Source organism: Danio rerio, chromosome 3, assembly GCF_052040795.2.
Source record: "Danio rerio strain M-AB ecotype USA chromosome 3, GRCz13ab, whole genome shotgun sequence".
Classification (NCBI taxonomy): Eukaryota; Metazoa; Chordata; class Actinopteri; order Cypriniformes; family Danionidae; genus Danio; species Danio rerio.
Genome location: NC_141023.1, coordinates 12356083 through 12368658, shown reverse-complemented (window position 1 = coordinate 12368658; position 12576 = coordinate 12356083). Strand labels below are relative to the sequence as shown.

Here is a 12576-nt window from a genome sequence, read left to right as displayed (position 1 = left end):
TCATTGCGCATAACTGACAGTTGGAGGGGCGTGGCTAAGTATGTTAGCCACACCCAATACCTAAGACTGACGTAATCTGAGAATCTAACTAACAACTAAAAGGAAGTGCATTTGCAGATTTCGATTTTAGATTCCAAGGGCAACCTTTTTTTTTCCTAATGACCTGCGCAGACGAATTGTTCACTACAAAAACTAGCAGTGTGAGCCAACAAAATCAATGTGTTTAATTTTGATGTCATGTGTACTTTATGTTGGATATCACCAGTATGTTGGCTTTCTCAAACCACCATAATGAAAACGGGTCATTGTGGATGCATGTTGTGTAACAAGGTGTTTGCGTATTGAGTTGGAGCAGAAGTGAGCTGTACCGAGCACTGTGTTCTGGACTGTGGTGTCAGGATCATCCATGTAGAGCAGCAGCTGCTGGAACAGGAGCTCCAGGTGTGGACGGTTGGACTGCATGTCATAGTTTTTCCCCAAAGAGCAGAACCACACACTCAGAGACTTGAGAGCCTCCACACGCACGTCTTCACTGCTGTCATCCACACGCTTCAGCAGCTCTGAAACACACAGAAAAACCGCCTCACATACGTCATCTGAGCCCTCCGCAGTAACAGCTATTATATTAAGGTATTTTTACACACCAAAGGGGCACAAAAAAACAAGCCTGAAGCTATAGAGCCAGATCAGTATTAAAAAGAGTACAATTGCAAAAATAAAACTCATACACGCACAGCGCATTTTACATTTTCAATTGATAAAATCAAAAGACAATTCATAAACACACAAACAATTTATAAATTAAATATTTTATGTTTTGAATTAACTAATTGGATTTGCGCATTTATAAACTGTGTTTTGAATTTATGAATTGTGTTCTGTGTATTTACGAATTGTGTTTAGAATTTACGAACTGTGTGTTGAATTTATAAATTGGATTTATGTATTTACAAGTTGTTTTGAATTTACGAATTGGATTTGTGTATTTACAAATTGTGTTGTGAACTTACTAATTGGATTCATGTATTAACAAGTTGTGTTGTGTATTAATGAATTGTGTTTTGAATTAACAAATTGGATTGACGCATTTATAAATTGTGTTCAGAATTGTATGAATTGTGTTTTGAATTTTATGAATTGTGTTTTAAATTTACAAATCGTGTTTTAAATTTAGGAATTGTGTTTATTTACGAATTGTGTTTTGTGCATTTACGAATTGTGATTTGAATTTACAAATTGGATTAATGTGTTTACAAGTTCTGCTGTGAATATAAGATTTGTGCTTTGTGTATTTACGAATTGAGTTTTGAATTTAAAAATTGGATTTGCGTATTTATACATGGTGTTTTGAATTTACGGATTGTGTTCTGAAATTACAATTTTTTTTTGTATTCATGAATTGTGTTTTGAGTTTATGAATTGAATTCATGTTTTTACAGTTGGCGTTTCTGTGTGGAGTTTGGATGTTCTCCTGCGCTCGCATGGGTTTCCTCCGGGTGCTCCGGTTTCCCCCCACAGTCAAAAGACATGCGGAACAGGTGAATTGGGTTGGCTAAATTGTCTGTCGTGTATGAGTGTGTGTGTGTGTGTGTGTGTGTATGTTTCCCAGAGATGGGTTGCGGCTGGAAGGGCATCCGCTGCGTAAAAACGTGATGTATAAGTTGGCGGTTCATTTCGCTGTGGTGACCCTGGATTATTAAAGGGACTAAGCCGACAAGAAAATGAGTGAATGAAAATTGTGTTGTGAACTTACAAATTGGATTCATGTAAAATATAAAGATAAGATCAGATTAAAAGAAGGAAAACAAGATCAGACAAAGTGTTTTTGGTCTCGTATGCTCGATGCCGCAGAATTACCATCTGTAAATAAACTCCTTTGATTTAAACGGAGATTATTTTACAGTGTACACTGCAAAACCGGTCAAACATACATGTGTGGAGAAATTACGTTTTAAAAGTATTTAAAAGACTCAAATACTTTATATCTAATGTAAATATACAGAAATATTGTGAAATATTATTACAACTTCAAATAAAGATTTACTGTATTACATTATTTTAAACAAAATGTATTTATTTTTGTGATGCAAATCTGAATCCAAAATATTCTGTCAGAATTTGAGTGAGTTTATTCATGAATATTCACAGTAGTCATTCATTTTCCGAAGGGCTTAGTCTCTATTTCAGAGGTCACCACAGTGGAGTGAACCACCAACTATGTTAACATATGTTTTAGGCAGCGGGAACAGCCATACACTCTCGCATTCACACACACGCTCATACGCTATGCCCAGTTTAGCTTATTCAGTTCACCTATAGCGCATGTCTTTGGACTGTGAGGGAAACCGGAGCACTCGAAGGATGATTCAGACTGGTGGAGGTTGGTGTAATTGTGTAGGGGATATTTCGTATTTTCTTGGCACACTTTGGGTCCAGTTGTACCAATTGAGCATCAGCACCACAGTCTACCTGGGTATTGTTGCTGACCATGTCTATTCCTTTATGACCACAGTGTACCCATCTTCTGATGGCTACTTCCAGCATTATAACGTGCCACATCAAAAATCGAGAATCATCTCAGACTGCTTTCTTGAACATGACTAAGTTCACAGTACTCAAATGGCCTCCATAGTATGCAGATCTCAATCCAATAGAGCACCTTTGGGATGTGGTGGAATGGGAGATTCGCATCATGGATGTGCAGCCGACAAATCTGCAGCAACTGCGCGATGCTATCAGGTCAATATGAATCAAAATCTCTGAGGAACACCTCCAGTACTGTTGAATCTATGCCACGAAGGATTAAGGCAGTTCTACAGGCAAATCGTGTTTTAAATTTAGGAATTGTGTTTATTTACGAATTGTGTTTTGTGCATTTACGAATTGTGATTTGAATTTACAAATTGGATTAATGTGTTTACAAGTTCTGCTGTGAATATAAGATTTGTGCTTTGTGTATTTACGAATTGAGTTTTGAATTTAAAAATTGGATTTGCGTATTTATACATGGTGTTTTGAATTTACGGATTGTGTTCTGAAATTACAATTTTTTTTTGTATTCATGAATTGTGTTTTGAGTTTATGAATTGAATTCATGTTTTTACAGTTGGCTTTTCTGTGTGGAGTTTGGATGTTCTCCTGCGCTCGCATGGGTTTCCTCCGGGTGCTCCGGTTTCCCCCTACAGTCAAAAGACATGCGGAACAGGTGAATTGGGTTGGCTAAATTGTCTGTCGTGTATGAGTGTGTGTGTGTGTGTGTGTGTGTGTGTGTATGTTTCCCAGAGATGGGTTGCGGCTGGAAGGGCATCCGCTGCGTAAAAACGTGATGTATAAGTTGGCGGTTCATTTCGCTGTGGTGACCCTGGATTATTAAAGGGACTAAGCCGACAAGAAAATGAGTGAATGAAAATTGTGTTGTGAACTTACAAATTGGATTCATGTATTTACAAGTTTTGTTGTGTATTTATGAATTGTGTTTTGAATTTATGAATTGTGTTTTGTGCAGTTATGAATTGTGTTTTGTGTATTTAGGAATTGTGTTTTGAATTTACCAATTGGATTCATGCGTTTACAAGTCATGTGTTTACAAATTTACGAATTGTGTTTTGAATTTACAAATTGGATTTGCATATTTATGGATGGTGCCTTGAATGTTTTGGGTATTTACGAATTGTGTTTTGAATTTAAGAATTAGATTTGCAAATTTATAAGTTGTTTTGAATTTATGAATTGTGTTTTGAATTTATGAATTGTGTTTTGAATTTATGAATTGTGTTTTGTGTATTTACGAATTGTGTTTTGAATATAAGAATTGGATTTGCAAATTTATGAGTTGTTTTGAATTTATGAATTGTGTTTTGAATTTACAAATTGGATTTGCATATTTATGGATGGTGCCTTGAATGTTTTGGGTATTTACGAATTGTGTTTTGAATTTAATAATTGGATTTGCAAATTTATGAGTTGTTTTGAATTTATGAATTGTGTTTTGAATTTATGACTTGTGTCCGGTATTTACGAACTGTGTTTTGAATTTTGGATTTTCTTATTTATGAATTGGATTTTCATATTTATAAATTGTGTTTTGAATTTTATGAATTGTGTTTTGAATTTACTAAATGTATTTTGTGTATTTATAAATTGTTTTGAATTTTGGATTTTCTTATTTATGAATTGGATTTTCATATTTATAAATTGTGTTTTGAATTTTATGAATTGTGTTTTGAATTTACTAAATGTATTTTGTGTATTTATAAATTGTTTTGAATTTTTGGATTTGCATACTTATGAATTGTGTTTTAAATTTAGGAAATTTTTTTGTGTATAGCGTCTTTACACTGAATTCTGAGCAGACCTGCTTTAGTGTTGCCTTAAAGGTTCTGTAAAGTGTTTTTTTTTTTTTTTATTCGATGTTTGACGTAATCTCAACCAAAACATCAAGACAGGGAGGGACATATATTAGCCCCTCCCTTTAAAAAAACAGCCAGCGTTTAGTTTTTATCACAGCTCTGCCAGTGGAAGTGGTTGAGCTCAAGGGCATCAAATGAAAACAAATGAGAAGGGAACAGGGCATGTCAGACACTAGAGAGCGTTTAATTGGTCAGAAGATTTGATGAGAAGCTAAAGTATGAGGTGATGGGGAAAAAACTGATTGATACATTTAGGTGGAAGTGACAATCTGCAAGTTTCACATGTTTATATGAGTTTTATATCTTTTAAACGGAAATTTTGTCAAACAGGACCTTTAAATCGGCTGTGTAAAGATAATTTTATACACAGATGTGACTAATGTGACTAAGACAGCAGAATCTGAAAATAAAAAGTCCCTGCTGTAAATTTTAATATTACCTGGATAGACTTGGTTGAGCTTGTCAGTGCTGATCTGCTGAGCTGTGATCTTCAGCAGGGAGGTCAGAGATCTACAGGCCAGAAGACGAGCCAGTTTTGAGTCTTCCTCCAGTGCAGAGATCAGCAGAGAGGAGAGAGAGTCCACCGCTGACACCACCTCAACACACAACAGAACACTACATATTACATACACAACACTATGCACTGTAAACAATAGGGAATCAAACATATTCATACTTTTAGTAAGCAAGAACATACAGTACTAAACCAAACTAAATTAAAACAAAGTGAGAAAAAATGATACAAGAAACGTGACAGTAAGGACATTTGTCACATTTCTTTCCAAAATGAATGATGTTCTATTGTTAGAGGATCATTGATAATAATTGAGACACTGACACTGAAGTCTGGATGAATGAAAATGTCAACCGTCATCACAGGAATAAAATACATTCAAACATGAAACTGCTATTTTTAATATTTCACACTGTTTGTACAGTATTTTTGAGCAAACAAATGCAGACTTGCTGAGAATGTGAGAATAAATTCTCTCTCTCTCTCTCTCTCTCTCTCTCTCTCTCTCTCTCTCTCCATCTATATCTATATCTATCTATCTATCTATCTATCTATCTATCTATCTATCTATCTATCTATCTATCTATCTATCTATCTATCTATCTATATATATATATATATATATATATATATATATATATATATATATATATGAATTATTTAAGGACCAGGAGGAAGACGAGCGATTCGAAGGCGATTGGTGGATTCACAGATGCCAAACGAACTGCGCTAACTGGGCAAACGAGACAGGTTCCGAAACAAAAAGTGTTTCTGAAAACTTGCAACGAGTCTGTTACAGTGCTGTGGAGGAATTTTGGCCGACTCATCTATTTTCAGAATTGTTGTAATTCAGCCACATTGAAAAATTTTTTGAGCATGAACTGACTTTTTAAGGTCATGCCGCAGCATCTTAATTGGATTGAGCTCAGGACTTTGACTAGGCCACTTTAAGGTTTTTCTTTGTTTTCTTCAGCCCTTCAAAAAAGGACTTACAGGTGTGCTTTGGATTGTTGTTCTTCTGCAGAAACTAAGTTTGCTTCAGCTTAAGGTCACTAACAGATGGCCGGACATTCTCCTTCAGGATATTTTGGTACACAGCAGAATTCAAGGTTCCACTCATAACAGCAAGTCTTCAAGGTCCTGAAACAGTAAAATGGCCCCCGACCATCACACTATCACCAACACCACCACATTTTAAATTTTGCTATGATGTTCTTTTTCTGAAATGTGGTCTCACTTTTAAGCCACACATAATGAGACACACAGCTTCCAAAATGTCAGTCCACATAGTATTTTCCCCAAAATCTCGGCAATTATCAAGATGTTTTCTGACAAAACTGAGACGTGCCTTTATGTTCTTTTTTTCTCAGCATTGGTTTTCTTCTTTGAACTCTGCCATAGGATGCATTTTTGCCCAGTCTCTTTGTTATGGTGGAGTCATGAACACTCACCTTAACTGTGGCCTGCAGTTCTTTGGGTGTTGTTGTCGGGTCTTTTTAGACCTTTTGGATGAGTTGTCGCAGTGATGTTAGGGTGATGTTGGTCAGCTAGCCACTCCTCCAAAAAGATTTCCATTGTTCCATGTTTTTATCGCTTGTAGATAAAGGCTCTCATCGTGGTTCGCTGCAGATCCAAAGCTTTACAAATGGCTTTTCCAGACTAGTGGAATATTTTCTTTCTCATTTGTTTTTGAATTTTTTTAAACCTCGGCATAATGTCTAGCTTTTGAGGATCTTTTGGTCTACTTCACTTGTCGGAAAGTTCTTAAAAAATTTTTTTTTTTCACAGGACTATGTAGTTTTGGATTTTGTTTCCCCTTAATAATGAAAACCTTCATTTTAAAACTGCATGATGTTTTTACTTGTATCTTTGGCTAATATTTACATTTGTTTGATGATCTGAAACATTAAAGTGTGACAAACATGCAAAAACTGAGAATTCAGAAAGGGGGCAAACACTATTTCACACCACTGTGTGTATAAATATTATATTATATATTATAGAACAAAAGATAGAAAGTCAAAGTGGTTTGGAACAAGTGAAGGACGAGTAAAGAAAGACTAATGAGACTAATGGTACTTTTTAAAGGCTCAGCTGTACTGATAGTGTTATTTATGCGTGTGTATTATTACTCTCTCTGCTGGGAAAGCCTCTCCATGTAGGACAGCTAACAGACAGCTGAGAGCAGCGGTTCTGACAGCTGCAGCTGATCGACCTGAACGCCACACCAGATTGGGCATCAACAAATCCTGCAGGACCATCTCCATGTGTTCACCAAACTGCCTACAGAGAGAAAACACCTCATTAGGGACAAATAATTTAAACAAGCAAACGCCAAGGTCTAAACTATTATTCTTAAAGGGATAGTTCACCCAAAAATGAAAAAACCTGATTAATTACGGTAGCTGTCACTCTCCATCGGCAAAACCAAAATCACACAATACAATTTCAATACAAGTCCTACTCTACATTCGTTCTTATTCTGTAAGCCATTATAGCCCGATCGAATTTACAGTTTTACAAAATCATCCCTTCTGTGAGTACAGTAAATATGTTTCCATATATTATCAAATTATTATTAACAAGTAACTTAACAAAATTATTAGCCATTTTTCAATTATTTCCAACTTATTTCTTTTGTCTTGCCATGATGACAAGGCTTAATATTTTACTAGTTATCTTGCAAGATACTAATATTCATAACCGCTTTAAGATGCTTGCAGCATGTGCAGTAGTTTTCCCTGTGGATATTTCCATTGATGTCTTTCTTATTCAGGGTATATGCAGGAATCCTAAAGATAATTTCAATGCCTTTTTAAGACTTTTTAGACCTCTTCAAGTTCTAATCAGTATCAAACCTTTAACTTAATAAACAGTTGTTAATGAACAGTTGTAGTTGAATAAATGAATGGAGCACAACCATTCAACAGAACTCAGATAACTCGGAAGAAACAAATCTTGAAAGAATTAATTATGCAGCAACTGGCTTCAGCCACTGTTTGAACTTGTCTTTCTCCAACCAAGAGTACGCAATCTTACATTTTCCCATTTTGCCGTCTGTTTCGCTACATGAGTGGAGAGCGTCACATCACCTTTCTGTGTCTGTTGCAAATGACGTGACATCACCCGGACAGTGGAGTTTGGCTGGTCTGAACCGATCATGTGGATCGAGCACACCGTTGTTAACATAAGGTGGAAAATGAATATATTTATGCTGTTTTGGAGTCAAACACTTTGGAAAACACTTGAACAAATTTTAACACCACATAAAAACGCTATTAAGACTTTTTTTACATTTTTTATAATTATTTTTTTGGGGGTTTTCCCCTTTATTGTATAGGAAAGTAGAGAGTATTGACAGCAAAGCATGGGGAGCAGAGAGAGGGCAAGGATTGGCATAGTGAGCAGCGGAGTGCATGTGTCAACGCACTAACCACTACACCACTGGCACCGACATTAAGACTTTTTAATAGATTTTAAGAGCCTTAAATTTCTCATAATTGATTTATCAACTTTTAATACTTTTTAAGACCCCGCGGACACCCTGTTATTCATAAATCAACATTAACTTTATTTATTAACAGAGCAAATTTAAGTTCAACCTCAGTTGGCCAAAGTGCTGCACAGAAGTATTAAAGGAAAAAAGAGAGAGAGAAGAAAGGAAAAAAGAAAATAAATAACATTAATATACTTGAATGCAAATATCTCTACACATTATTTACAAGCACAAGAGAAAAGATGCGTTTTTAGCTTTGATTTGAAGTTAAGTAGCGTGGAGGCAGTTCTGATAGGTGGTGGCACACTGTTCTTTAGCTTTGGATCAATTACGCTGCAGGCGAGATTGTGGTATGAACATAAATATGGCAAATGATCACTATCTTTAAACAATAGACGTCTGATATGTCGTGTGTGTGTTGCTGTTCCTCTCACTCTGCTCTTATTTCACTTTGCAAATCAAAGATCCACATGAAACAGAGGAATCTGAGGGGAGCAAAGGGGATTTTGCTGCATAACTGAAATGCTCCTTTATTGGTGTAATTATGAAAGCGTGTCTTTGAAATACATGATATCTAAATTCATGTCAGGCTTCACAAAAGATCTCTGTTCAAAGATCATCTCTAAATCCATTAATCATTGTAATCATGAACAGCACAAATAAAATAACAGGAGGTGGCATACCTAAAATTTCAAGTGCACATGCGTCCAAAATGGATGCAAATTTGAGCCTGTTACACTTTTCCCCCTTCATAACTATGACATGAATTGTGAAATACACTATCAGATGTTGTCAGCATTTAGGAGTGTGTATTAAGTGTGTGTGTGTGTGTGTGTGTGTATGTGTGTACGTGTTTTTGTGACATATCAGGACACAAATCTGTATAATGACATGGGTATGACACAGGTATTACAAAAAGGAGGTGAAATATGAGGACATTGGTGACGTCCTCATTTCTCAAAATGCTTATAAATCCTACAGAATGAGTTTAATCAGAGAGTAAAGCTGCACACAATCTCCTGTGATGGTTGGGTTTAGGGGTGGGGTGGGGTGAGGGCAATATAATATACGGTTTGGGCTGCATAAAATGAATGGAAACCTATGTAATGTCCCCACTTTTCACAAAAACAAACATGTGTGTGTGTGTGTGTGTGTGTGTGTGTGTGTGTGTGTGTGTGTGTGTGTGTGTGTGTGTGATAACTGACCCCTGTGAGTCCAGTGTGTTTTTGGCGTCCAGCAGTAGTTTGGACAGCATGGTGAAGATGTGCAGCCTCATCTCAGGCTCTCGGCTGGGGTCAACACAGCTCTTCAACAGAGGCAGGAGAGCTGGAAGAAACTCGCCTACCACAGGACCTGAAGGAAAACAGAAACATTCTTTTGCCATGAAGCAATTTACATTTCATAAGATGTCACTAAAATGTTTGCCTTCATTTGTGAAAATATGTTTCTATTCGTTTATTTATTCATTCATTTATTATCTGCCGCTTTTCCAGGGCCGGGTCGCGGGGGTAGTCAGAACCACAGACTTCCTTCTCCCCAGACACTTCCTCCAGCTCCTCCAGGGGAATCCTAAGGCGTTCCTAGGTCAGACGAGAGATATAGTCCCTCCATCCTGTCCTGGGTCTTTCCCGAGGCCTCCTGCTGGTGGGACATGCCTGGAATACCTTCCTAGGTAGGCGTCCAGGAGGCATCCTAAACAGATGCCTGCGCCAACTCAGCTGACTTCTCTCGATGTGGAGGCTCTACTCCGAGCTCCTCCCAGGTGAAAGAGCTCCTCACCTATAAGGGTGCGCCCTGCCACCCTGTGAGGTAAACTCATTTCGGCCGCTTGTAACTGAGATCTTGTCCTTTCAGTCATAACCCAAAGCTTATGACCATAGGTGAGAGTAGGAAAGTAGATTGACCGGTAAATTAAGAGCTTTGTCTTTCTTTAATTGTAAAAGATTTCACATGAATCAGCACCAGTGTTCATAACAGGAAGACAATCCGAAATACAGAAATAAGTGTGGAAGGTTTTATTAAAGTATCTTAAATAACCTAACTGTCTTCAGAACAGATTAGATGGTTTTTAAGATGCTTAGATTTGAAGTTTAGATTATTTTCATTCAGTCGGTCCACTGTTTTGTGCAAGTATGACAAACTGTATATAGAATAAATTCACAAAGCTAAAGTCTAAGCATTATGTTTTTACTATATATATATATATATATATATATATATATATATATATATATATATATATATATATATATATATATATATATATATATATATATTGAAATGATATAATTTATGTGTAACATGATTGTAGTTTGCTCTTGTTGTAAATCACTGCGACGGTTTCAGCTAGTGATGAAATGTATAAAATGAATGTTACTACACTCACAATTATTTTTGCTGCTTGTTCAATTTACTTATTTAAAGGGTCACGAAACACCAAAACACATTTTTTGAGCTGTTGACAGTCATATATGTGTCCCATGCTGCTAAAACACCATTAGGACAACTATATCACACTAAAAAGTGAAAATTGTTTGTTTTTGCGTTATTTCGAGCAAATTCGTACTTCTGGCTTGAAACAAATTTTTGAAGCTGCGTCACGGCGATCTTAGTGTGTATTCCAGCATGTAGACTGGACGTCTGTACCTGGGAGCGCCCTATTACGTCTTTAAGTGTGCTGCATTAATGCATGAGTAAAACTTGGTTCAAACCAATCAGCACGCTCTATTGTGCAACTTCATTAATATTCATTAATGTTACAGTGTTCAGACGGCAGAAAGACGCCACGTCATGTTGCCAAAACAAGCGTGCAGTGTTGCTTTTATAATTTGCTGAAGTAAAGGTTTTGTTTTCATCTTCGCTCTATGAGAGCGCAGCTGGACTCACGTGTGGATTACAGTATCGAACTAACTATTGCTCCGAGTTAGCACATGTTAGCACCACAATCAAACTTACCCTCGTGTAGGATTTTCACCGCATTTTGTGACAGGAATAACACACACGGCTTTCTGACACTACCTGCCGAGTGCATCTAAGTTTCCGGGAAATGTGGAGGTGTTTTTTTCCTCTCATTCGTCGTGCGGTAACAAACATTGCATGAAAAATACACTCTTAGAGCAGTTCCTCAGTCAAATATCTTGTTTGTCACGAGGAGCATAAATTAATTCCCTGAATGAAAGAGCCAAGCTGCAGTTAAAGTCCACCATTTAATAATTTGTGAAATAATTCAATTACTGATGACCATGTAACCACAGTCACTGTCTTTCTCCCCTGTGTGTGTGTGTGTGTGTGTGTGTGTTGGATAAGAAAATCAGCTTGTGCCCAAATCAACACTTCCATTTTTATGCAAATTTTTTACAGACCCTCCCTCTTTTGCTTCTAAGACACTCCCCACTAAACAGAGCTGGACACGCCCACTTTACTGACTTTATTCCAAAGTTGATGTGTGAAAACACCCTGCTGAAACAAGCGGGTTTCATGGCCCTTTAAAATGAGCTGAATCAAGACAATTCTTGAGTTTTTTTTTTGGACAACTTAATTGTTTTATGTTCATTTTTTTAATGTGAAATTTGTAAAAAAAAAAAAAAAAAAGACAACATGAAGGTATTATGTGAAATACAGCATTTTTTACAGAGTAGTTAAGAAAAGCTTGTAAAAAATTTAAAGACTTTTAAGACCTTTTTAATACCAATATGGATGAAATTTTACATTATGCAGGGCTAAACACAAAGGATTTTTTTCTAATGGCCCAGTATTATCATGAGGAATAATACAGTATAATTGTTTTTAGTTGTCTTTCACTGATTGGGGAATTTGCTGTAAAAATGTCTGTTGTGAATAGTATCTCTTTGCAATAAAAAACCATAAATACAATATTTCAGTAAATTTAAGACTTTTTAAGGCCTAAAATTTCATTCTTGAAATGTAAGACCTATTAAGACCCAGCGGACGCCCTGAAAAAATGAGAAATCTGTATCAAAAATGGCTAATTTGTTTGTAAACCTTCAAACCAAAATTGATATACCATGACCTATCATAACTGTGTTTTGGAGGATCCAATCAGCCTAGGGTATATAGGATATAGGGTATATAGAGGAAGTTGAGAGCGACATTTAATAACTTTCCAAGACTCTCTACATACATTTTAAAACCCTCAT

At 36.4% G+C, this 12576-nt stretch overlaps 1 protein-coding gene and 1 long non-coding RNA gene across 3 annotated transcripts in view; one reads left to right on the top strand and one right to left on the bottom strand.

Moving 5' to 3' along the window:
* The window catches only part of dnaaf5 (dynein axonemal assembly factor 5), a 571499-nt gene that overhangs the window by 534254 nt on the left and 24669 nt on the right, over positions 1-12576 (bottom strand). Inside the window, exons 9-12 of one of the 2 annotated variants that reach the window (XR_015479400.1) lie at positions 9625-9772; positions 7056-7206; positions 4849-5005; positions 61-560 (exon numbers count right to left, since the gene is read on the bottom strand). Coding sequence is in view for 1 of the 2 variants with exons in the window: in NM_001442724.1 (NP_001429653.1) it covers positions 369-560; positions 4849-5005; positions 7056-7206; positions 9625-9772 (648 nt within the window). In the remaining variant the exon portion in view is untranslated. The remainder of the gene's footprint in view (positions 1-60; positions 561-4848; positions 5006-7055; positions 7207-9624; positions 9773-12576) is intronic. The other variant, NM_001442724.1, reaches the window with a different exon arrangement.
* Positions 1395-5251, top strand: LOC147845535 (uncharacterized). The gene is made up of 3 exons (XR_015480496.2): positions 1395-1725; positions 3400-4003; positions 4388-5251. It is a non-coding gene; the product is annotated as an uncharacterized LOC147845535 (long non-coding RNA).